The 24,718-nt window shown below is 55.5% G+C and overlaps 1 protein-coding gene across 1 annotated transcript in view; it reads left to right on the top strand.

The window, feature by feature from the left end:
• ITGA11 (integrin subunit alpha 11) overlaps window positions 1–24,718 on the top strand; it is a 110,991-nt gene that overhangs the window by 71,225 nt on the left and 15,048 nt on the right. Inside the window, exons 11-19 of the mRNA XM_081831313.1 lie at window positions 6,328–6,472; window positions 10,066–10,214; window positions 13,653–13,793; window positions 14,035–14,238; window positions 14,980–15,110; window positions 18,023–18,189; window positions 19,473–19,615; window positions 21,240–21,350; window positions 24,335–24,420. Coding sequence (XP_081687439.1) covers window positions 6,328–6,472; window positions 10,066–10,214; window positions 13,653–13,793; window positions 14,035–14,238; window positions 14,980–15,110; window positions 18,023–18,189; window positions 19,473–19,615; window positions 21,240–21,350; window positions 24,335–24,420 — 1,277 coding nt within the window. The remainder of the gene's footprint in view (window positions 1–6,327; window positions 6,473–10,065; window positions 10,215–13,652; window positions 13,794–14,034; window positions 14,239–14,979; window positions 15,111–18,022; window positions 18,190–19,472; window positions 19,616–21,239; window positions 21,351–24,334; window positions 24,421–24,718) is intronic.

Here is a 24,718-nt window from a genome sequence, read left to right as displayed (position 1 = left end):
GAGATGAGGCCTGAAAATGACCCAAGCAGTTCAGTGTGTTGAGCGAGATGAGTCCCTGCAGAATCCACGGGCTCCCCAGCTGCACAGGGGAGACCAAGAGCTCCGAGCCTGGCCTGTTATTTAGGTCAAGGGCATGCGTTGCCCTGTGCAGATTCTCCCACGTGTCCAACTTGTTTTCATTCCCGTGGTTGGAGAGACCAGGGTGCCTCTCCCCATCCTCATCCCCACCCCAGCTCTTCTAAAGCCCCCAAGTCTTGTTTTCAAGTAACAGGCATCTGGAAGTTTTTATCTGATAGGACTCTTAAAGAGATGATGATTAAGTTTGAATCTGAGACTCTTTAATACTTAAAAAGAAAAAAAGTCCTTCCAAATCTGAAGGCATGGAGCAACGATGGTGGGCTGTTGGCGCTGCGACTGGCCATTGGGTCGCCATTTTAGGGCACAGAGGTTTCTCAGTGCCAGCCGCTGATGCCATCATAATTGGCCACAGCCGTCGTGTCCCTGGGAGTCCAGCTCCACCATTCTCATGGTCGGTCAGACCTCTGTGGGGATGGAGAGCAGTTGGTCCAGGCTTTTGGCTTTGCCCAGAGCAGGTCCGGAGCCCCAGTGAGTCCACGTCCTGGGCGAGCTACCAGGCTCCAACTCCCCCAAAAGTGTTCCACAGACAGCCTCAGACAGCTGCTTCCTGCAAATGTGTGGAGAGCCTTCAGCTGCCCTGGGCCTGTTTAGTTATGTCAGAGAGAAAGATCTCCAGTCCTAGGGGAAGGACCCCATAGAATGTTCTCAATTAGCAGAGGAAGGGCCCAGTGGCTCATCACCTGGGCTGCTGTTGTTTACCTAGCAAGGAAACCAGCCTTCGAGTGAAAAAGGATAAAAGCAGCAAGAGGAAAGAGACTCCAGTGCCCAGGGTAGAAGAGGGTGACATTCCAAAATGTCACCTGGTCACCCAAAGAACCCAACGCCCCAGGTCACAGGAGCCACTGGGGAAACCCAGGGAGCTAGAGTCAACCCAGGGAACTCTAGTCTCGATTTGCAAAAAAGGGAAAAAGGATGTTCTGGAAATTACCATCAAGAAGGCCAGCTGTGGATCTCTGGTCAAATTCTAAAACAGATTTTTAAGCCAATGGCTCCATTAGCATTTGGAAATGAATGCAAAGCTCACTAATAGCTGGAGTGGCTTCTGTTGGTCCTGGCTGCCTGCTGAGGTGGTGAACTCCCTGTTGAGCTGGGTAATCAAGAAGAAGCTGCAGGAGTCGGCCAGAAAGTTTACAAAAGGGCTCCATACCTCCCAAGGGGGTGTAGACTCTCTGAGTCTCTAATGCCCACAGGCCAGGAGGGGAAGCTATAGAGGAAGGAAGGGACTACAATCATTGCCCGTTGGTGGTGGATGGAGCTGGGGTGCTCCTCTTACCTGAGGGCTCAGCCGAGGAATTTCACACGGACCTCCTACCCCACAGTCCATACGTCTCCCCAACCCCAAAAGTTTCCAGAAGGAAGCAGTGTTATTAGCGTGGGTCCTGTCTACCCAAATACTTTGGTGACTCACCTGAGATGGAAAGAGACTACTTTCCTTTCACCTACACGTGATGACCCAGCAGGCCAGATGACCCAGAACAGGCCAAGGCAGGGGGAGCCTCCCACCTCCCCGGCCAGCTGCCCCTTCAGCCTGTGCCCTTCCCGCAGTGCCCCCTGGGGTTGTGGGCTAGAGAGCTAAGGCCGTTGGCCGTTATCGGAGGTTCTGAGCTGTTGAAGACTTCAGGCTGTAATCTTTCCTAAGAGCTTTACATCTGAACTAGTTTGGCACATTTGATTCAATCAAAAATGAAAGAAACTAATCCATAGATGATGATGTGAGGGGTTTTTAACTCCTCTACGCCCCCATAGCCCTAAACAGTGGATTCTTCCACCTGCCAGCCAGGCCAGGCAGTTAGGTGTCCTCAGGTTCCACCTTGTGTGACCAGGACATGGGAGCCAAGGTCTGCCGGCTTGCTGTTCCAGATTGTTGAGAAGTGACTCCTGGTGGCAGGAATCATTTCCAGTTCATTGGGCGGGGGGGTGGGGGGGGTCCTCCTAAGCCCCAGGCCCTCAGGCTGTGCGTTGGTGCCCCTCACTCAACTCCTGGGCCTCGTTCCCAGGACCTCCGAGCAGAGACCACCAACACTCTGAGCAGGACTGAGCAGTCAGGTACCGTGTGGCCCTTGCTCCCCACACCACCTCCTTGTCACCCTGGCTCCCGATTTCCAGCACGGTGAAGAGCTTCTTTCCACAGAAAGATTGAGGGCCTGTTTCCAGGTGTTTCCTGCCCAACCCCGTCTAAACCTCCTGGCACTCGTCCCTTCCTCAGGCTCCACTTCGGGCTTATTAAAAATAATCATCTTCTGACAGAATCCGAGCATTTAGTGAAAGTATAATCCATCTTCTTAACCATGCATTTGCCTTTGGAGGGGCTCTCGGCCCTTCTACAGTCACTCTGATGATGGGCACGCAGGCACTAGGGAGCCATGGAGGAGTCTAGGGAGGAGGACAGTACTTGGGGTCCTCTAGGTGGTCTCTGCACCAGTGCGCGGAACCACCAGCAGCCACCTCCACCCGCCTATCCAAAGCCAAGAAGAATTGTTGGCGTCTGGTATCCTCATTCCATTACTGCTGGGCAAGAAGAAAGCGCTGCCTGGCTATGTGGCCTCAGACAAATCATTCAACCTTTCTGAATCTCAGTCTTTGAGCAGATGTCTGAAAAATATTTGCTGGAAGTGAATCTGGAGGCTTGGAACTGGAAGTGTACATTTCGAGACTTGCTAATAAATCAAGTAAGGGTTTCTTAAAATCCTATCCTAACTCCACCCACCTCCTCTGTTGCCCGCCTCTTCCTGGGGGGGCCCCCCAACCAGGCTGCCCTGGCCTCCAATGGGGCCCTCCCCTTGGGCTGCTGTCGGGAATCATCTGCAGCGCCAACCTGACCGTGAGGTCTGCCTCTTTGACTCCGGCCTCCCTGGTGCTTTCTGGACGAACTAAAGAATGAGAAGAGCTACTGTATACCGAGGCCTGATTGGCTGCCAAGCACCACGCTAAGAATTAAAAATGTTAATCCTCACAACAAAACGATTTACAGCAGCGGCGGAGACAGAGAAACAGAGAGAGAGAAAGAGCGAGGGAGAGAGAAGCTTGCCCAGGGTCACACAGCTAGCAGCTCTGGAGCTGGGACAGGAACCCCGATGTCTGACTCCAGGCATGCTCTAGCCACCAGGCCAGGGATTCTCAGCCTCAGCCCAGCCGACAGTTTGGGCCCCGCAGTTCTCGGCTGTGGGACTGTCCTGGGTACTCTAGGCAGCAACCCTAGCCATTACCCACCAGATGCCATACTGACCCCAACACCACCCCCCGCTCTGACAACCAAAACTGGTTCCAGGCATTGCCAAATATTGCCCGGGGGCCGAGCTGCCCCCAACTCAGGAACCACTGTCTTAGACTATGCTGTTTCCAGGGCTGGGGACACACACTGGCTGGAACATGGTTGAGGTCACATGCCCAGGGAGCCTTCAGCTCAGCTGGGAAGGCAAGACTGCTGCAGGGGCTGGGGCAGAAGGCAGCTAAGAGCTGAGCTAGCAGAATCCAATGGCAGGTGCTATGCTCAAGTGAATACAGGTATAGGTTGCCTACAGGGAGGGTACGGACTTGGCCTTGACCATGCCTGCATCCTCATTTCTGCACAGGGCACCAGAAAAGTCAGCTTATGCCAAGGGTCCATGGGCAAGGCCACCCGGGCACACCCTGGCACTATGTGGTGGGAGCTCCGGTGGCCCCAGGGGGAAGGAGGCCATAAATCAGGGAGCCAGTGCCAGGCCCGGAACATGGGACAAGGCTCTTCCCTGGAATGCCCTGATGTTCGTATTCCAGCCAGGTCTGCATGCCTGGCTTCCTCTGCCAAGGCTTTGGCCCTTTGTGGGGCCCTGCCCTTCCACATTTTTTCCAAATTCAAAATGTCTAGGCTCCCCGAGCTGGGGAAAGACAGTGCCATAGCGAGGTTTGCTCCGGTGGCCTTTGCTTGCCCTCCCAGCCAGCCCTCAGCCACTGTCCTCGGCGAGGCTCTCCCCGGCAACAGACCCCTCTTGGAAGAGGGCCACCACCTGGGAGCACAAGTGTGCAGCCCCTGCCAGGGTAAAACGGTGTAAGGCGAGAGCCCGTGAGCCATCAGCCGGCCCAGTACCACCAAATCCAGAAGTCCCAGTGGAATCCCCGAGCTCCGCTGGTCGGCGTCAGTCCTCCCCAGCAGAATCCCAGCCATGTCACTTGAGCCAGGCCTCCTCAGTACATCGTGGAGGCCTCCAGTCATCTGCAAAGCCAAAAACTCATTTTCTCCATGGAGGAAGAAGGCTGTCCTGCAATAGCAAACTTGGACTCAGCCGAAAGAGAGAGGGAGGAGAGAGAGAGGTGGAGGCCCACGCATCACTCTCCTCTTAGAGGGTGTTCCGATGGAAAACTGGAACCTGAGTCCAGGGGCTGCAATGGGTGTTTTCTCCTCTGCCCAACCCACCTCCCTGCTCCAGGTCCTAGCCCTGCTGCGACTTGTTGTGCAGCCTCAGGCAAGTCCCTTTCCCTCTCTGAAGCTTGGATGCTATTTGTCAAGTGCAGATAATGAACATCTGTCCCACCAGCCTCTCACAAAGGGGTGGCTGGATGAGAAAGTACTCTGCAAAGAAGGGAGCATGCCCCAAGTTCAAGGAACGCTGGCGGTGACCGTGGGCAGCGAGTCTTTGAAGCCCCGGCCCTGATCCTGGCCCGGCAGATGTCAGGCACTCCCAATCTGAGGCTCATACAGAGTAGGAGGAAAAAGCTAATTAGAAAGTGTGACATTAAACACAACCAAGCATATCAGACTCTCCAGAGGCCGGCTTACTTACAGTCGTAAAAACATTCTGTCTGAACAGTCAGTTCCAGAGTATTCCAACTCTTTAAACCTTATCTAAGATCAATTGAAGTCTTTAAAGTGCCCCCCGGGGAAATGAGAAATGGAAGGTCAGCTTCAGGTTCACGGTCCTGCCCCCTCCACTGGCACCAGTGAGACCAGCACCTGGTGACCCTGCCTACCTGTTCATTCACGGCCCTGACTGTCCCAAGGCCAGAATCACATTTTTCCATTGGCACCATCGCTTTGGAGGTGCGGGGAGATGGAGTGGTTGGGGGGACCTCCAATCCTGCCAACGAGCCAGGAGGTTCAGTGCAGGGGAGAGGTGACTTCACCAGCTAGTCCTCTCACAGCCCAAAGCTGGGGTACCACCTACCCGGGCCGGAATCGCCAAGGTCACCCAGGAAGGTGGCTCTCCCTGCTTCCACCACCTCCTCGGACCTTCATTGTCCCTAGTCACTGCTCTTCCTCTTCTAAGTGCTTGCTGTTTGTCTTTCTGTGCCCACTAGCTCTGTGGGTTGTTTAAGGAGGCGGGGTAGTGGCCCCTCAGGGAGCCAGAGCCCCCATCTTCCCCTCCAAGCACTGCAGCACCCACTTACCCTGCAGCTAAAGACAAGCATCCTTCCTCAGAGCATGGGCTGTCACGGATGTGGCCCTGGCTTATCCATCAGTCTCATCAGAGTCACTCTGGCCCCTCATTCCATGCTCCAGACCATTAAACAGCTTCCAGTTCCTTAAAACCAAATCCTCGAGACTCTCTCCAGCCTCAGGGCCTTTGCACACTTGTCCCCTCCCTGTCCAGGTGTCCAGGTGAGCATGACGTATTCAAAATGCTTTTCCTGACTCCCATTTCAGTCTAGCCTAAACCTCCCTGTGCTATTTACTTATAGCATTTGTCACAATTTGCAACTATTATGCTTATTTGCACAGTTCTTTAGTACTCGGAGCTCTGCGAGGGCAGAGACAATGTCCCAGCACCAAGCAAGTGGCTGGGACAAAGCAGACACTGAAGAAATGAAGAAGTAAGATTTACACACAGGGAAGCAACTCAGACACCACAAAGGAATGTGGAAGGAGGCCAAGTGCAGGGGCACGGCCTCAAGGAGTGAAGGAAGGAAGGGAGAGTGACAGGAGATTTCCTACAGAGGGGGTAAGCCCACAGAGGAACAGAGGCTGGGGCCTAGAGGTGGAGTTTATTTCTAGAGCATTCCTTTGTTTGACCCATTTTGTGCTAAGGACGGGGTGGAAGGTCCTTGGCTCATTCAGAAGTCAAGAATCCTGGCTGGAAGCTGTTAAATAATGAACACAGGAGAAGGTGCCTGAGGTGGCTGGCACATGTTTCATTGTGCAGAACCCAGATGCGGCTTCCCAGCGGGGGGCCCCCGGGGGATGTGAGCTGATGTGTGTCCCCTCCCCAATGTCAGGACGGGATTCTGCTGGGAGCCGTTGGTGCCTACGACTGGAACGGAGCCGTGCTGAAAGAGACCAGTGGCGGGAAGGTCATTCCTCTCCGAGAGTCGTACCTGAAGGAGTTCCCCGAGGAGCTCAAGAACCATGGCGCCTATCTAGGTAAGAGCCCGAGCGGACCGTGGCTGCTGGGCGGCAGGCCAGGAGGGCCCCAGTGGAACTGCCCCCACACGAGACAAGGGGCCTGTGTGTGAATATTCTGTGAATACCCAGGCACAGGGGCCATTGCCTCTTCAGCCTGGCATCCACTGCACCCAGCACCGTGCCTGGCCCACAGTAGGTTCTCGATAACCAGGCAGAATAAGTGACAAGCAATGCACCTGTACCTGAAATTCAGCTGATGCTTCTAGACGCTAGGTCAGCCATTGGTATTAAAGCTTGCTGCCTTGACTAGGGTTTGAGCCCGCTGAGCTGCCTCCTAAGGCAGAGTGCAAGTATTAATGTTCACAGTCAAGGCAGAAGTCACTTCCCAGTAAGCATTCCAGAAGCAGACATTAAAGAGAACCACAGACTGTTGGCCTGATGGTGATAGGTCCCAGGTGTGAGGCCCTAAGCCACTGAACCCAGTCACCTCCAGTCCTGTAAGAACCATGAGCCTGGCCCTCCACGCTAAGGCTGCCAGGGAGGATTCCCTTCTGAAAGGGCCAAGCCAGAGCGAAGGGCGGAAGTGGGTGAACGGCCAGGGGGGTCCCACTGTCTCTGAGCCAAGTCGGCCATCTTTGAGGTCACCCATCATTAATGACTCCTCGGACCCCACTCCTCCATGAGACTGGGCCCCCCGGAGTTGGCATATCTGTCCACATGTCCGGCCTCTCCCTAATGCTCCATGTCATCCCCGCCTTTGTTCCTCAGCTCTTCAGCCACTCCCCTTGCCTGTGACACTGCCCACGCGGTGGTCACCCCATTTTCCATCCCCAATTCTGAGACCCTGAGCTGACCACAGGACAGAATGCTGGAATCAGGACTTGCCTGGGCAATACAGAGGTGTCGGTCCCTAGAAGTCCCCCAACACTCCTGGCCCACAAATATTAAACCTAAACTGCGTAGAGCGCCCCCTGTGGCTGGTGCCCTCCGAGTGCCCTGGTAAGCGGGATCCTGCCTCTGCCTTCCAGCCGTTTCTCAGCCGGTGGGGCCGACACAGGGGCACGGATAAAAATTATGACCCAAGTGGGGCCAGAGTGTGGATGCAAGCACAGAAAAGGAGGAAGAGATTGGAGCCCCCGCCTTGGCAAATGCCCAAACACTAGAAAAGATGTCAGAAGAAAGAAGGCCAGCGCCCACCTCACACAGATCAGTCATGATGGTTTGTGCTCCTCCCATGTGCTCAGCACTGGGCCGAAAGCGGGGTCACCAAGTAAGGGGTGGTGGAGCAGTTGCCGTGAAGCCTTAAATATCAGGGAGATAGCATCAGCGCCCAGGGCCCAAGTGAGTGGGACAGACACCGAGGGTGGTCTCGGTCCAGTGGCCAGCACACTCTGGCCCCCGCTGTGCATGAGCTGGAGCCCTATACCAGGGCTCTGAGGCAGGAAGAATCCGAATAAACCAAAACGGTCCAAGAGAAGGAGGGAGGCGTGGAAAGTGCTAGGCGGGTTCAGGAGCCAGGAGGTGGAGCGGTGAGGCTGGGGCAGAGGGGTGCAGCAGGAAGGGGAAGGCAGGTTAGAGCAGGCTGCGGCTGGAGGCCTCGAATGCCAAGGTGAGGACTTGGAGCTTGTTCATGCTAGCAGTAGGGAGATAGTGAAGGTGTCTGAGTGAAGGAGCAGCAGGATGAATCTCCCCCCTCTCTCCTGGCCCAGCAGAGCTGTCTTCCTCCTCCCAGGAGACCCTCGTGGGGTAGAGCCAGGCTGAAAATCCCTCGTAAGGCCCCACCATCTGGCCTTACCCACAGCCACAGCCTTGGGTGGGGGTCCTGAAGGAATGCCTTCTCTCTTCCTCCTCCCTCTGGGGCTCATCCATGAGAGTCTGGGATCTCTGGAAGATTCCTTCCTATGTGCCCCAAAGGAGAGGGGTTTTGGAGGAAGGAGACCGGGAGGCCAGGCTGTCTGCCTCCACACAAGGAAGCTGTACAGACTTTTGGCCACTGGTCTTCCTCTGTCATCTTGTCAGGCCTTCTGGGAGGTCGGTCCAGCTTTCAGGATGGCCCTGCATGCTGGCCAAAGAACCCCATGGAAACTGAAGCCACAGCCAGCAGACTGTGGGAAGCAGGACGTTCCCCATGCTGCTTGCTGCTTTGAGAGGTGCCTGCTCCCAGGACATTCGGCCCCCACGCCCCTCCCCCCACCACTGTCCCTCCTTCTGAGGAAGCCCTGAGCCGGGGGGCTAATTGAGGACATTTTCAGTAGTGCGACAGGGGACTCAAAAGAAGGCTTGGTGGGGCGCCTGGGTGGCACGGTCGGTTAAGTGTCCGGCTCTTGATTTTGGCTCAGGTCATGATCTCAGAGTTGGGAGATCAAGTCCTGAGTGGGGCTCCATGCTGAGCATGGAGATTCTCTCTCCCCCACCCCAAAAAAAGAAAACGAAAGCAAGCAAGCAAGCAAACAAACAAGCTCAGCCGCACTCTGTAAGGCTGATCCCACCCTACCCTCATATGTTTATGGTTGGGTTAATACACAGCCCTAGCAGCCTATGCAATATCCTGCTTCACTGACCTTTCAAGCCCCATTCCCCAGAACATACCTCTAAGAGTCAAAAATGTTGTGTCTGGAACCAGAGCAGCTCACCCCACTGCACCCATGCTCCCAGCCACCGAATCAACTCGTCTATGCATCCTGCTGTGTAAGCAACCAGTGGAACCGAACCGTGGTAGCACGGTTACCGCTCCCCCCCACACACACACGCACACACACACGGCAGAAGGAGACATCCGTTTGCCAGAAACAGCCCAGGAACTGCCAACAAAGGCATCTAAAAACGGGGGTCCAGTATCTGAGGCCGTCTGGCGGAAAGTGGGGCTCTAGGCTCTGCATGCTTCCTGGGTGCTGTGTGTGCATCAAGAGTCACAGCGATCAGGCAAAGCTAACCCGAGGACAAGGAGTGGGGGCCTTTCCAAAAGATCCCCTGGTTTCCATTTCCTCCTCACTTGCATATCGTATGTGTGGGACTGAGAGGAGGCTCGGGGCTCCTTCCTCTGAGTCTGCAAAGTTCTGGGGCTGCAGAGGTCACTGGGACCCCATGTCAATGCCCAGTGGAGCAGCCCCTTACGCCTGGCAGGCAATGCTCTAATTTTCCACGAACCGCTTAGCAGCAGGTTGTAGTAATGAGGATGACACTGGCTGGTCCTTGAGAGAGACAATTGGTGGGGATCACAAACAAAGCCTGCCCAATATGTAATGAGGCCCAGCTCGGGTCCACCATCTCCCTCCTCTCTGCTCCCCTGTGCACTCGGGACTCTGGCGAAGGAGGGGACGTGCACGTTCCACGTCAGCAATACCTTTTAGTAGCCACCCCCCACCCCCCGCCCCTGGCTTCCTTGGTGCCCTCCAGCAGGGGGAGGAGGGGTGCATGAATTCTGCCCACCCTCCAAACCCCCCCAGTCCTGAACCCTGCCTCTTCCAGGCCCCCCAAGTTTGTACCTAGGAATTACCACCCTGAGGGTTCACATCTGCTCAGCCTGCCCTGAATGCACTCCCTGAGGGGGCCGGCCCTCAGGCACCGCCAAGGACCTGGGGCAGAGACCAGCCTGTTTCCTCCTGTGGCAGGGTACACAGTCACGTCGGTCGTGTCCTCCAGGCAGGGGTGGGTGTACGTGGCTGGAGCACCCCGGTTCAACCACACGGGCAAAGCCATCCTGTTCACCATGCACAACAACAGGAGTCTCACCATCCACCAGGCCCTGCGGGGTGAGCAGGTATGAAGGGAGAATCTGGGGGCAGGGGCACGGCTGGGAGGGTATATGGAAAGGGCTGGGCTGCCCAGGACTCTGGAGCTCAGCAATTCCTCCCCAGACATCCTCCCTAGTTGGGGGACGATGGGGGGAGCTTACACCTCCTTCCTACCAGCCTTGGAGCTGGACTGTCCCTTCCCCAGAAAGCCAGGCCCTGGTCCTTGCTGCAGCAAGGCGAGCCTGGGAGAATTTGCTTGCCTCCGTTTCATGGACCTCTTGTCTCTGGTGCCTGACCTCTGCCCCTGACAGCCAGCTTCTCTGTGTTCACATCCAGAGTTCAAGGTTAGAGGCAGCAGCTCGGCTCTGGCTTCCCAGCTCGGGCTGCAGGGGGCCCCTAGGCATTCTGAGGGACAGGCATGTTCCTCAAGCCACCTTCACACTGCCCACAGCACACCCACCCACAGCGAGGCCCCCTGGGTTCTCCAGGACGCCACCAGCTTCTCTCCTGTTCCTGGAATGGGAACAGTACAGAATGCGACAGCCGCCAACCCCACGGCCCCGCCCGGGCTGCTGTGGGAACCACGCTGTGCTGCTCAGAGTCTCGTGTCCGGTGGTCATGAATACCAGCTGCAAAGCTATGATAAGAGTCACTGGTGGGGGGAAGCCCAGAAAACAGGGTTCTGACCCAAGTCATTCCAACAGCCGAGGAAGAGGGTGGTCCTGAGAAGCCACAGAGCTTTTCCAAGGTTACATGGTGAATTCAAGGCTGGGTCAGGTTTAGAACCCAGGACTCTCTCTCTCTGCTTTATGCTACCTGCTGACCCTTGACAACCTCAAAACCAGCACGTGCAGACACACACATACACACACACACACACACACACACACATGCACGCACCCCGCCTGGCAGCGCTCAGCATCCATGGTCTCCTGGGCCTGAGCTGGGCCCTAGGCAGGCCCTTACCATCATTCCCAGCTCACCCTCAGCTCTGCAGAGCCGAGAACAGCCCTTTCTCCTGCGCCTTTTACTGCCCTTGGCCTGTCACCTTGAGGACAAGCTCCTCACAGGGTCTAACCTAAATCCCTCTAGATGCAGGAAGCCATCATTCCACCATTCCTCTTCCTGTCTCAAGGACACTGGCAGACCAGGGCCCTGCTCTGTCCCCCGGCCTCCATCTCGCCTTGCCCACACTCTGCCCGGGGCCGGCTCTTCTGGGAATCCAAGGCTAGACCTTGAGAGCTGGAGGGAATTTGCTGATGAATTTATGACATTTTTACTGCCCGGTTCCGCCTCCAACATCCGAATGAGAAACCGCAGTGCTGAAGGCAGCTAAATTAAGTGGATTCCAAATCACCGTGACCCACATAGCTGAGGCCACATATTTAGACAAAAGTCTCCATCCTGCCTCCCTTACTTGCTCTCTGTCTGCCTCCTAATTCCCTTACGCAGGGATAGCTCTTCCCTCGCCCACCCCTGTGTTGAGATTTCCATCTTCCTCTCTTCTGTATTTCTATCTCACTCCTCAGTTAAAAGCTTTTAATACTTGCAGATAGATTTCTCCTGAAAGCACCCTAAGCCAGGAGGCGACTGGGCGAGGGAGTGTCATGGGCTCTGGTGTCAGACTGGAGTTTCAACCCAGTTTGGCTGTGGCCAGCCTTCCGACCTTGGGCAAGCGACTCATATTCGCTGAGCTTCAGTTCATTCCCCGTAAAATGAGGACAGTGATCTCTCCTAAGGTAGCAAGAGGCTCACACAACTGAGGCTGTGAAGTGTGTCACACAGGGCTTGTCTGTGGAAAGGACTCCTTCATCCTTCCCAAGTGACCCACTGGTCCAATAAACATTTATTGTATTTATTATATTATCATCGTACCCAGGCCTGGAGGGGACACAGCAGGCCCAGTGCCCGCTCTCCATGGGGGCAACAGGTGCTGGTATGGGGCTGGGGGGTACATCAAGGAGGGGTACCCATTGCAGGCAGGGCAGGGCAGGGCGGGAGTCTAACAGGAAGTGACCTGAGGATGGTAGACATTATCAGGGAGGGAGAAGGGAAGAGGAGTGCAGACAAGAGAAAAGTATGTACAGAGGGAAGTCTGGAACCCAGCCAGGGCCTGGGCTTTTGGAGAAATCACTGGGAATGTCCGGAGAAAGTGGTGGAGCCCGGGGGTGGGGGTGGGGGACACAGAGGCTAGTTGGGGAGGGAGGCAGGTCCAACAGGTCACGCTGAAGAATTTGGACTTGCCCCGCACCCTCTCCAAGAGCAAGGGAGTGGTGGGGTCAGCTGCTAGAGGCCACTCTGGCTGCCCGTGGGGGTGGACTGGAGGGTGAGGCAGGGGGTCTTTTGGCAGGTGCCTCACCTGGGGAAGAAGCAGCAGAGGAGGGAAGTAGGCAGAGTCAAGGCAAGTTTGGTGCACATCAGGCAGGGCTTGCTGGGAGTGTGCAGGTGGGAGAGGTGGCAGTGGGACCAGGGAGGACCCTCAGGTTTCAGACTGAACAAGTGGATGGCACCCTCACTGAAGTGGGGGGCACGGCACCCGAAGGGGGAGAGGAGTTCAGTGGGTGCTCAAATGCTGAAAAGAAACCATAATTCCCCTTCTAAGGTGCTAATCCTGGAGTTTTTCGTAATATTGGGCATTGAAACAAGTCAAATGTCCCATTAGAGGATTGATTATACACACGTGGCCCATACGTGGTTTGGAATATTACAGAACCACCGATGATCAGATTGTAAGAAAAAATATAACACATCAGGGAGACACTGCTCATGATCCATTGTTTGATTTAAAAATCAGATATAAGGAGCGCCTGGGTGGCTCAGTCGTTAAGCATCTGCCTTCGGCTCGGGTCATGATCCCAGGGTCCTGGGATCGAGCCCCACATGGGGCTCCATGCTCCGCAGGAAGCCTGCTTCTCCCTCTCCCACTCCCCCTGCTTGTGTTCCCTCTCTCGCTGTGTCTCTCTCTGTCAAATAAATAAATAATTTTTAAAAAATCAGATATAAGCCATATATATATTACGACCCCAGATTGTAAGGGTAAAACGGTATACACACGCACAAACAAGCCCCACACACCCTGGACAAAACAGACTAGACGAAAATACACTCAAACGTTCATGGGAGTTCTAGTTGGATGTTGGGACAATGGGTGACTTTTATCTTCTTCATAGCTTTTTCTGAAATTGCTCATTTTTGCCATGAGACTGTGTTGCTCACAAACAGAACCAATGACAATCAAGACAATTAACCAATGGAAAGAAAGAAGGGGGGAGGGGTGGATGACAGAAGGAGAAAAGAGGGCAGGGTGGGACCCGGTGAAAACAGGCGAGCACCCACTCCACGGGAGAGGTGGGGAGGGGAGTGGGGGCGGGGGGGTGAGAAGGGGAGGACCGGATTCGTAGTGGAAGGGTGTCCCCAGCTCCCCGCACAGCCCAGCCCACTGCCCCCCCATCTGTGTGCTGCAGATAGGCTCCTATTATGGGAGTGAGATCACCTCGGTGGACATCGACGGCGACGGGGTGACTGATGTCCTGCTTGTGGGCGCCCCCATGTACTTCAGCGAGGGCCGAGAGCAGGGCCGAGTGTACGTCTACAACCTGAGACAGGTACCACTGCGGCGGGGGGCACCCCGCCCCCGCCTTCACTCGGGTGTCCGTGAGGGAAACGGGGCCACCCCAGAGAGGCCAGCGCCCTCCTGCTGAGCCAGGCTGGGGACAGCAGGACCCTCCTCTGTCGCTGGACTTAGGTAGCCAGAGAGGGGGTTCCGGGGGTACAGTGGGGTGGGGACAAGGTGCTGCCAGCCCTTGCCTCGTCCCCCTGAGCCTTGTCCCACCCCTGGTGCTGCAGAATCGGTTTGTTTATAATGGCACGCTGAAGGATGCCCACAACTACCAGAACGCCCGATTCGGGTCCTCCATCGCCTCGGTTCGGGACCTCAATCAAGATTCCTACAACGACGTGGTGGTGGGAGCCCCTCTGGAGGACAACCACAGAGGAGCCATCTACATCTTCCACGGCTTCCAAGCCAGCCTCCTAAAGACGCCGAAGCAGGTAAGGCGCCCCAGTAAAGGGCTGGAGCTGGCCCAGGCGTCCTGGCTGCTGGGGCTCGGGCATCCCGTGTGGGAGTCTCTTCTGTGTCCTGCAGGGAAGGATTCCAATCTGTCCTAGCTCTACTTGCCCCAAGTTGGGATTTCGAAATGGGTGCTTTTGTCTTAGGGACGGTGTTCCCATCACCCCTGTGGGCACCCTCTCCCTGCTTAACTTTGTCTCCCCCGCAAAAACGAAACCTCAGGGACCCCAACCTCACTCTCCCTGCCCCCCCCCCCCGCACATGCATTCATGAGGTTGACTGGGAGTGGAGAATTTCCACGTGGACTTGCTCTTCCCTAGAAATGCCGCGTGCTAGAAACCCTGCTCCCCTCAAGAGGGACCCGTCTCAGGTCCCACACCCTCGGGTCATCATTTTTGCCTACGTATTTTCTTAGTAAGGTGGTCTAATACACCATGGTCAGAGATGCCAGGGACGGGGGGTGGGGTGGTATCTGCCAAGCAACAGGGACTTACCCTTAATGGGGAACCCTTTTAAGACACAATATCTTAATCTGAAAGGATGACTGGATGGTGGGTGCCATCACAGACCAGGAGAGGGGATAGTTTTGGGCTGGGGAAGCTTCCCGGTGGTTCCAAATGGGCTCTCTCCAGTGCTCCCCATCGTAGCTTCCCTGAGGATCGCTCTGCCCTGCCCTGTGCCAACAGTGCCGAAACCCAGCTTTCTCTTCCCACTTCCTGCAGAGAATCGCCGCCTCCGACCTGGCTCCCGGCCTCCAGTATTTTGGCTGCAGCATCCACGGGCAACTGGACCTCAACGAGGATGGGCTGGTCGACCTGGCGGTGGGCGCCCTGGGCAACGCTGTGATTTTATGGTTGGTTCTCCTGCTTCTCTTTGCTCTCGGGGTCTTCTGAGGGCCATGATGGACACCGGGTTTTAAAGATATGCTTTAGGACATTTGTCCCTTTCTTTAATCATTGTCAACCCAACTCACCCTGTTCTTATCCTCTCGTGATGACACATTTCCTTTCTGAGGAATCACTGTAAATTGTTTTGGAGTCCAAATCCCTCTTCCCAACAGCGTTCTAAGATTTTAGAGCCATCGAGTATCCAAAAACCCCTCTTAGAATTTGGCCTAAAATTTCTGGCTTCCACTTCAGCTTTTCAAGCTCCTCAAAGGACAGGCTGAGGATATTCTTATCGGCTGGACGGATCTCCCTTCTCCCCAGAATGTTTCTGCCATACAGAGATCTCTTTCCTCCAAACCCCTCCGGACTCCTCATTTCCTTTTCCAGGGCCTCATCTCTGCACCATCCCATCAGATACTTGCCATACATCCGCATGGGGGGGGGGGGGCTTTCTTTAGCAATTAAAGTCTACAGCTTAAAAAAAAAGAGAGAGAGAGAGAAAGAGAGCTTTCTAAAAGTCCCTGTATTTTACCATGGGATGTGTTGGCTACTTTTCGAGCCAAAAAAAAACCTGTTTACCTTTTCATTTACGTTGGTGAGCTATTTTTCATTATAAATCCAATAACTTAAAGAAACATGATAAAGAAAAAATCGTTCAGGGTTTCATCAGCTTAACATTAGCGCTATTACAATTTGGGCTTTTCTTCCTACCAATCTTTTCCCACCTGCATATAAGTTTATATAAGCACAGTCATATTTTTCATACTACCTTTAAGAGGCATGAAACCGAGATATCCCAGGACTTCACGGGGAGAGTGAAGGAGTGGATATGCTCTCAGTTATCAAAAACATCACAGCCCGGCTGGGAGATGTCTTAGCCCGGGTTCCCTAGAAATCAGAGCCCGAGACTAGAGCTCACGCGTAACGCTTCAGGAGGAGCCTTGTCCCTGAGGCAGAAGTGGGGGGCAAGGACACTGGAGCAGAAAAGAGGAGCAGTGTGAGTGGGGGGCATCCCTGAGCCGGCCGGGGCCTCACCGTCAGAACCGCTGCTCCCTCACGGGATCTCCAGCGAGGCGGGACACACCTCTGCTTCTTGCAACAGAGCACTGTAGGGGAGGAGGGACAGCAGTGTGTCTGGGGGGGGGGGGGTCCCTGTGTCCCCCGTGGCGTCCCCTGGCCCTCTAAAGGCAGCACTGGGCCATACACCAGTACCACAGCCTCTCTCTGAAGGTCTGCTCCGCATGTGGGGGTTCGTGGATCTTTGGGGGTGGCGGCGGCAACAAGAGCAGTTGGGGTGGTAAAGGTATTCCCAGTGTTGGTTCCAACAGCCAGGAAGCAAGACGGCTGTCCAGGGCCCAGGGTAGGAGGTAGACATGGCCTAGACGGTCGGTAGGGTGACACAGAAACTGAGTCCTTTACTGGAAACAAGAGACGCACGCCTCTGCCCCTCCAAGAGAATCAGTCTGACGCAGAGGAGTGGTTGGAGATCTAGCTTCTGAGGTCTCAACCTAAGTGCTACCTTAGTGGTGATGAAATTGTGGGCCAGAACCTTCTGGGAAGACTCTGCGCTCAAACCCCATGGATCTCAGACTGCCCCATTAGGATCATCTGGGGAGCTTGCCTCCTTTTTTTTTCTCTTTCTTTCTATTTGAGTATAGGTGATACGCATGTTCCATTAGTGTCAGGTGGAGAACACGGTGATTCAACAAGTTTATACGATATGCTGTGCTCACCGCCAATGTCGCTACCATCCGTCACCCTACGCTATTACAGTATCAGTGACCATATTCCTTATGCGGCGCCTTCCACCCCCATAAATTAGACATTCCACAGCTGGAAGTCTGTACCACCCACTCCCTGCCACCCGCTTTACCCATCCCCCCACCCTGTCCCCTCTGGGAACCTTCGGTTTGTTCTCTGTGTTTATAGGTCTGATTCTGCTTTTTGTTTGTTTATTCGTTTGTCTTGTTTTTTTAGATTTTTTAGGGTTTTTTTAGATTTTAGACTTTTCACATATTAAGTGAAATCATACAGTATTCGGCTTTCTCTGTCTGATTTATTTCACTTAGCATCATACCCTCTAGGTCCATCCATGTTGTCCCAAACTGGGGAGGTTTGCAAAGGCTCGTAGCCCAGGCTTTACCCCGACCACTTAAAGCAGAATTTCTAGGGAAGGGGCCCAGGCAGCAGTAAGCTTTAAAGACTCCCCAGGTATTTGTCTCCAATGGGCAGCCCAGTTTGAGAACCATAGGGTAGTGTCGGGTCAATAGGTGGGGAATCTCTACAACAGGGGGTGGTTCTCCACTTTGGCTGCACATTGCAATCCCCTGGGAGCTTTAACACCTTGCTTTTCAAAGTTTGGTCCTGGACCAACAGCAACAGCGTCACTGAGGACTTACTGGAAATGCAGAATCTGTGCCCACCTATAGCGTCAGGATCTGCATTTTAAAGATCCCCCCACGGCCCCAGAGACGTGCAGACGTTAAAATTTGAGAAGCACGGCCTCAGACATGTTGATGCCAATTCTGATTTGATTTGACCTGGAGGGCAAACTGGGCATCAGGATTTCTTAAAACTCTCCCTATTATTGTAATTAATGTCCAGGGATGGAATGGGGAGACACAAGGAAGTCAGTGTGGTCTGCAACGAGTACAGCATCTAGGACATGACGAAGGGCTGCCTCCGGGGCTAGGTGCCTGCCCTCCACCCACCTGTCACTTGTCTGCCCAAACTTTAACATCTGGGACCCCTCTCTGCCCTCCCCCAAAGGTTTGCAGATTCCATTTCCATCTGCGACCCCCCTTCTCCCCCTCCCCCGCTCCGGGTCCCAGGGGTAGCAGAGCACCCCACCCCCCAGCTACCCGTTCCTCCGCTCCAGGTCCCGTCCGGTGGTTCAGATCAATGCCAGCCTCCACTTTGAGCCGTCCAAGATCAACATCTTCCATAGAGACTGCAAACGCAGTGGCAGGGATGCCACCTGCCTGGCCGCCTTCCTCTGCTTCACGCCCGTCTTCCTGGCACCCCATTTCGAAACGGACACAGTCGGTAAACCAGGCCCCCTCCCCTACAGCCCCCTCCCAGCCCCCAGCCCCGATCTCCCTTGTGGACTTTGGGATTGCTCAGCTTCAAAACCTGGGCTTCTGCTGAAATGGGTTTTAAGGGCCAGGTCGCACCTTGAGCCACATTGATGACTGCACTTGCCGATCTAATTCCAAGGAGCCAAAAGGGGACATCATGCCAGGGTGAGGGTGGCAGTGAGCAGCCATGAGCAACAAGGGAGAGGCCAGGGGAAGAAGGAAATAGTTGGGGTGCAAAGTTTGGGTCGAAACAGGGAACTGGGAGCAGTGGCGCAAACTGGAGCAGCCTGGATGCAGAAGAAGAGGCAGAGCCAGGAAAGGGAGCAGGAAACAGGGGGGTCAGACAGACGCAGCGCCCAGTCTCAGCGCTCATGGCTCAGAGTGGGCACGTGGCTGCGGCAGGGTGGGTCCTTCTGAGGATCATCACTTCCAGCCCAGGCAGCAGCCCTGGGCCCACGAGGCCACACAAAGTGACGGCTGCAGGTTCTGGGATGGGACTGGGCCCAGGGCAGGAAATTGGGATTTCCGAAAGCTTCTTAGCCAAGGAGCAGGGCCCACCAGAAGGGCGGGGGTGCGGGTGGGGGTGAGAGAAAAGCCAGCCTGGGTGGCTGCAGTCTTTTTCACCTTCTATCTGGAAAAGGAGAAAGGTGCAAGGACCTGGTGCACCCAGAGGGCTGGCTGGGGTCTAGGCGAAGAGACGAAGCCTTTCCTGGATGTAGCAAAAGGGAAGGAGGCTGCAGGCTTTAAACCCCAGAATGGAGTCTTAGGTTCAAGGAGCCAGTGGGAGGGGCTTATGGGTGGGAACTGCGGCCTGTGGCGGCTCTGAGCCAGGCCTGACAGGATCCCAGAGGCAAGGGCAAGCCCAGGAAGGTGAAGGAAGGGAGAGCTGGGGAGGTCCAGGACTCCAGCGGCGGCTCAAATGAGGGCAACGCCCTGGCCCCTCACCCATTCATTTCTCCTGCATTTCTTCCTCTTTCTCTTTCCCTTCTCTGTCAGCCCCCTCTTCACTCCTCCTCCTTCTGCCTCTCTTCTCTTTGGTTCCTTCTTTTTCTCCTTTCTCACTCGATCTCTGCATGGGAGTTTCCCACCCACACTAGGCCTCATGAGGGGAGAAGAGCAGCTCTTCCTTGGCCAGGGTGGAGGACTTCTTGGAGGAGGCTGGCTTTCAGTAGGCTCTCTTAGAAGACAGGCAAAGAGTCTTGGGTGGACCTGTGGCTCCACCTTCCTGGTTTTGCCCTCTCCCTCCTCCAGGCATCAGGTACAATGCTACCATGGATGAGAGGCGCTACGCCCCGCGGGCCCACCTGGATGAGGGCGGGGACCGATATACCAACAGAGCCATCCTGCTCTCCTCTGGCCAGGAACACTGTGAGCGGATCAACTTCCACGTCCTGGTGAGCCTGACACCCAGCAGCCCCACCACCAGGGAGCAAGTCCCACAGAAAGGGGACACAGAGCTGGAGGAGGTGCTCAGCGGGTACCAGGCTGGTTTCGAGCCCCCAGCACACCTCGGGAGGCCCCGCCAGGGTGCAGTGTCCTGGACCTTGGCCGCCCCATACTCATGCCCCAGAGAAAAGGCTACTGAGACACACTATCTACCACCTCGTGGTACCCTCTCCGAAATCCCGTCTTTCCCAGCGCTCAGATGCTCACTGTTCCTATAGCAGGGGGTGAAATCTGAGGAGGGAAGTGGGCTCGGTGAGGTCTCACAGAGCGAACAGGGGTCAGCCGGCACGTGCCGTGGCTAGAGGGGATGGAAGCAGGCATTGGCTAACGCTGAGGACCAGGTAAGACCGACCCTTGGTGGGGGTGAGCCGGGAGGAGGAACGGAGGGTGGCCAGCCTGGAGGAGGTGGAGAACCAGCAGGGACCTGGGGCCTGGTTTTACGGATAAGGAAGAGGATGAGAATTTTGCCCCATCCAGAAACTCCAAATACCCAGGCCACAGCTCTGGCCTTGGAGACACAAGCAGGGTCACTCAGAGCCCACCACCTGCCCCCTGTAGTTCAAAGGCCAAAAGGCAGAAAAATGAGTAAGTGTGGGAAGTCCTTGTGTCTGTTAATATGTGGCCCCCTCCAATGTGTTTGTGTACTGGTTCTCAAAGTGTGGTCCCCCGAACCAACAGCAACAGCCCCATCACATGGGAACTTGTTAGAAATGCGTGTTTTCTTTTTATTTTTTTTTTTAAGATTTTATTCATTTGAGAGAGAAAGAAAGAGCGCGCACACACAAGCGGGGGGGAGGGGCAGGGGCAGAGGCAGAGGGAGAAGCAGGCTTCCCGCTGAGCAGAGAGCCCCACACGGGGCTCGATCCCAGGACCCCGGGATCATGACCTGAGCCGAAGGCAGACGCCCAACCGACTGAACCACCCAGGTGCCCCAGAAATGCATGTTTTCAAGCCCCACGCCAGACCCACTAAATCAGCAATTCTGGGGGTGGGCTCAGCCCTCATTGTGTTGCTGGAACCCCCCTGAGGATTCTGATGCAAGCTCAAGCTTGAGAGCCACTGCCTTGATACAAAGAAGCCAATCACGTCAGGATTTAGGTTCCACGCAGGAGATTTTGTAGGCATCTCTAAGCATCCCCTTCTTTACCCTCCACACCTGGACCACTGGAACAACCCCTGTTTTGCTCACGCATTTGTTCATCCATTGATTCAGCACGCTCGTGAACCCTGTCACAGTGCTGGGGCTGGGCCAGGAGCTTCTGAAGGACGGAGACAGGCACACGGAGATATTCCGAATGCCACTTGAGAAGTGGGCTGTGCACACGGGGTGGTGGGTGCTGTCTGGCTCCACGGAGGCCGAGGCGCCGGGGGATGGGTGCCCAGCCTTGAAGGCTGAGCGGGGGCTTGCTGAACCTCCAGCCACCCAGCACGTTCCTCTATCCTGGCCTCATCCTGAGGCCGGCGGGGAGGCTGCCCTCCCGCCTGGGGGAACTGGAAATTTTCTCTCCGTGTCCCGGCCCAGAAACGGGTGCTCCGTGCCCTCTCACCCCGTCCTCATCTCCTCCCACACAGGACACTGCTGACTACGTGAAACCAGTGACCTTCTGGGTGGAGTACTCCCTGGAGGATCCCGACCACGGCCCGGTGCTGGACGACGGCTGGCCCACCACCCTGCGAGTCTCGGTACATCCCCATGTACAGGGCACACAACCTGGGCGCTCCGTCCCTCCGATCCCCACCTCCTCCCCGAAGCCCAGATCCAGAGCGCCCTGGGTACAAAGGAGATCTTCTCCTACCACTGTCAACTTGTGAACAAGTTGAGGGGAAGGACGGGGCTTTTCCTGTTCGAGGATCCCCGTATCACCAGCATAGGGTGAGCACTGGACGGTTCTGGAGAATCACAGAACCAGAAGGGACCTTAGGTCTCTATCGCCCGCCTCCTTCATGTACAGGTGAGGGCACTGGGGGCCAGAGCACGGGAGTCAACCACCTAGAGCCTGCTCTGCAGCTGGGGTAGGGCCCCCTCAACCGCAGGTCCTATTCCCTGGCTCTCGGGGCATCTGAACTTTCTGGTATGGGACACTCACATACTCCTCCCACCTGCTACTCCACAGACATCCCACTCACAGAAAAGGCCACAGTTTAGTTCTGCCTGAGCTGTGCTGGGAGAGCAGGCGAAATTCGTGAAATTAATACCTAATTCCTGAACTCTGAGGAGCAGCAAGGCTTCTGAAATCCCCTCTCTGCTCCCATTCGCCCCCGCCCTCCCCACCCTCCCAGACCCCACCCCCCAGCCCTGGACCCCCACACCTGCCGTCCTTTCTCCTGATTCCTCGTCACCAGCATATAAGAGAGGCTGTCTTACACAGTTCGAGAAGGGGGTGGGGGACGGACTGCAGAGCTGGAGACGTCAGTGAGCTGGTGTGCGGAGTCACTACCGTCCCCCACTGCAGTAATTACAGAGCCGCTAGGGCGAACGAATGAGAACCGGCCCTGAGATCTCCGAGCGAGTCGAAGCCCATGGTGCAGATCGATGCACAGGGCTCGCTCCGCCCCACACTGACGACCCCCGTGCAGGCTGCCAGTTAGGGCTGGAGGCCAGGGCCAAGAGGGGAGTGAGCTCAGAGGAGGAGTCACTGAGCAACCAGATGACAGGCCAGGAAGACTTCCTGGAGAGAGAAGCTTTCAGCCGGGCCCTAAGGAATAGACCAGATTCAGATCTGCGGGGATGGGAAGAGTGGGAAGAGTGGCCTTCCACTCCAGCAGAGCTGACGGTATAACCAAGGGACGGCAGTGAAAAAGGCAGGCTGAAGGGAACGTGTAAAGAGAAAAAAATTAAAAAGGAAGAATAATCTGGGCGCTATTATCGAGGGCTTCAGGTAGCAGCTAAATTTCCCAAAAATCTTGTTAATCTGGATTTCTAGCCTCCCCCCCCCCCCCCCGCCCCGCCAGTTTCTAGCGAATGAGAAACATACCGCCCAGTGCTCTTCTGCAAATTCTTATTTAGCATCCGCTCGGCCCCCAGTGCTTCTCTAGCGTTGCGGTATCTCGCCTCCCAGGGGAATGAGCTGTTCCACATCACTGAGTGCAGCAGTGCTTATCACATTAATTATTCCTTCTAATCAACTGGATGGAGATGTTTCTGAAGGTTAGAGGACAGTTTGCACCCTTTGTAAGCAAGAAGCTTACAAAGGGGGATCTCATCGGAGACTCGAAGTCACCGAGGTGAACCTGGGTGCAAGGGTACAGTGAGGCCCCTGCGGGCTACCAGTGTTTTCCACCTGTCCCTTGGCGGATGGCCTCACTCCGCCCTACTTTGTATGGTTCTGCTGCCCTTTCTGCCGCGTGCCTGCTCCTAGCTGCAAATCCACCGCGCGATGGGGAAGCTGGGGGCGGCGTGTGGGTCTGAGTGAAGCTGAGGAGCTCACCGCTGAGGAAAGTCCATGAATTTCCGATCGGGGTGGGCTCCGTTTCCCTTCCCCTGGGTTTCGGCTGTATCCTCAGGAGGGACAGCTGTACTCCTCAGCCCTCAGACCTGAACACCCACCTGCTTGCTGAGCACTTGACCCGGAAGGACCACAGGACCACGGAACTGAACTCAACTTCACCCCTCTGTTTATAAACGAATGGTGCAGCCCTCCTTCCAGACACTAACAAAGGATCTCGTCCAACATCCTGGGCCCTTCGGCCCCTTAGTGCTGATGAACTCCAGGCCCTATGGACCCCCCCTCTGGAGGCCCTAACCTGTTGTCTCCCCTCCACAACCTGTTGTCTCCCCTCCACACCCAGTACCCCTCCAACACCATCATCATCTCTTGCTTGAACACTGAAGCAGCCTCCTCAGTGGTCTCCCTGACTCTAGCCTTGATCCCTCCAGTCCATCCATCCACAGCAGCTAGAGGGAGCCTTCAGTATGCAGGTCTGGCAGGATACTCACCTGCCTACAGTGGTTAGTGATTCCTGTCAGCTGCAAGGAACGACCCCAAGACCCTATAAGAACGGACCCCACCCATCTCTCCACCCCAAAATGCAGCAACGCTAAACCACACAGCATTTCCCAGATTCGCCATGCTGCTTCATGCCTCAGGACCTTTGCACAGGCTCGTCCTTCCCCTCGACTTTCCTGCCCCTCTGGTCACCCAGCTGACGTGGTCATTCTTCAGGACTCTCACATACTCCCTCTTCCCTGAAGGCTTTTCTGACCATGTACAGGCCAAAATAACTGTTTCCTCCCCTCTGCCTCTCCTATTCATCACACAGATTTCTAATATTTTTTTCTTGCACATTTCACGCTGTAATTATTTATTCACACACCACTCTTCCCGGGAGCTGTGTCTTCCTCATCCAGTACTGCCAGTAACTAACACCTTGCCCCCAACACAGGTGATCCGTAAAAACCTGCTGGGCGGGGGTGGGTATTCTGTGCTACCGGCTCGGCTGAGAACTGGAAGACACCCAGGGGGAGTTGAGTTTTGAGCCATGTTTTAAAGAAGGGAGTATGTATGCAAAAGCACGAGAAACGGCAGGGTGGTGTCTGTGAGGAGGGCGGATGAGACAAAGCCCATGTCCAGTGTGGTGGAGAGAGGAGCCTGCATGCTGCGGGGGTGAGGGCTGGGCGGCGGCAAAGAGAACCAACCAGCCACCCCGCCCTGCTTTCCCTGGTGCAGGTGCCCTTCTGGAATGGCTGCAGTGAGGACGAGCACTGTGTCCCTGACCTCCTGCTGGATGCCCGCAGTGATCTGCCCACAGCCATGTGAGTTGGCTCCTCCCTGCCCACCACCCCCCCACCCCGCCCTGCCTCCTTTCCTTGCCTGCTAGTAGATCCAAGGCTCCCTGGGCACTGGATGTCTGCTTGCATATCGTGCTTGGAGGCACCATGGATCAAATACTGAACTTGGAGCCTGGGTCTAGCCCGGGCTCTGCGTCTAATTCCTGTGTGACTTCAGGCACGTCCTTTCGCTCTCTGGGCCTCAGTGACTTACTCGGCAAAATGAAAAGTACTCATCTATCCAATCTCCTCAAACTTCGTGTAGGAAAAGAAATCCTTTCTC

Source organism: Leptonychotes weddellii, chromosome 9 (assembly GCF_054177405.1).
Source record: "Leptonychotes weddellii isolate Sample4059 chromosome 9, ASM5417740v2, whole genome shotgun sequence".
Lineage (NCBI taxonomy): Eukaryota > Metazoa > Chordata > Mammalia > Carnivora > Phocidae > Leptonychotes > Leptonychotes weddellii.
Note: the sequence above shows the minus strand (reverse complement) of the source record. Positions and strands in the feature narration are given on the sequence as shown.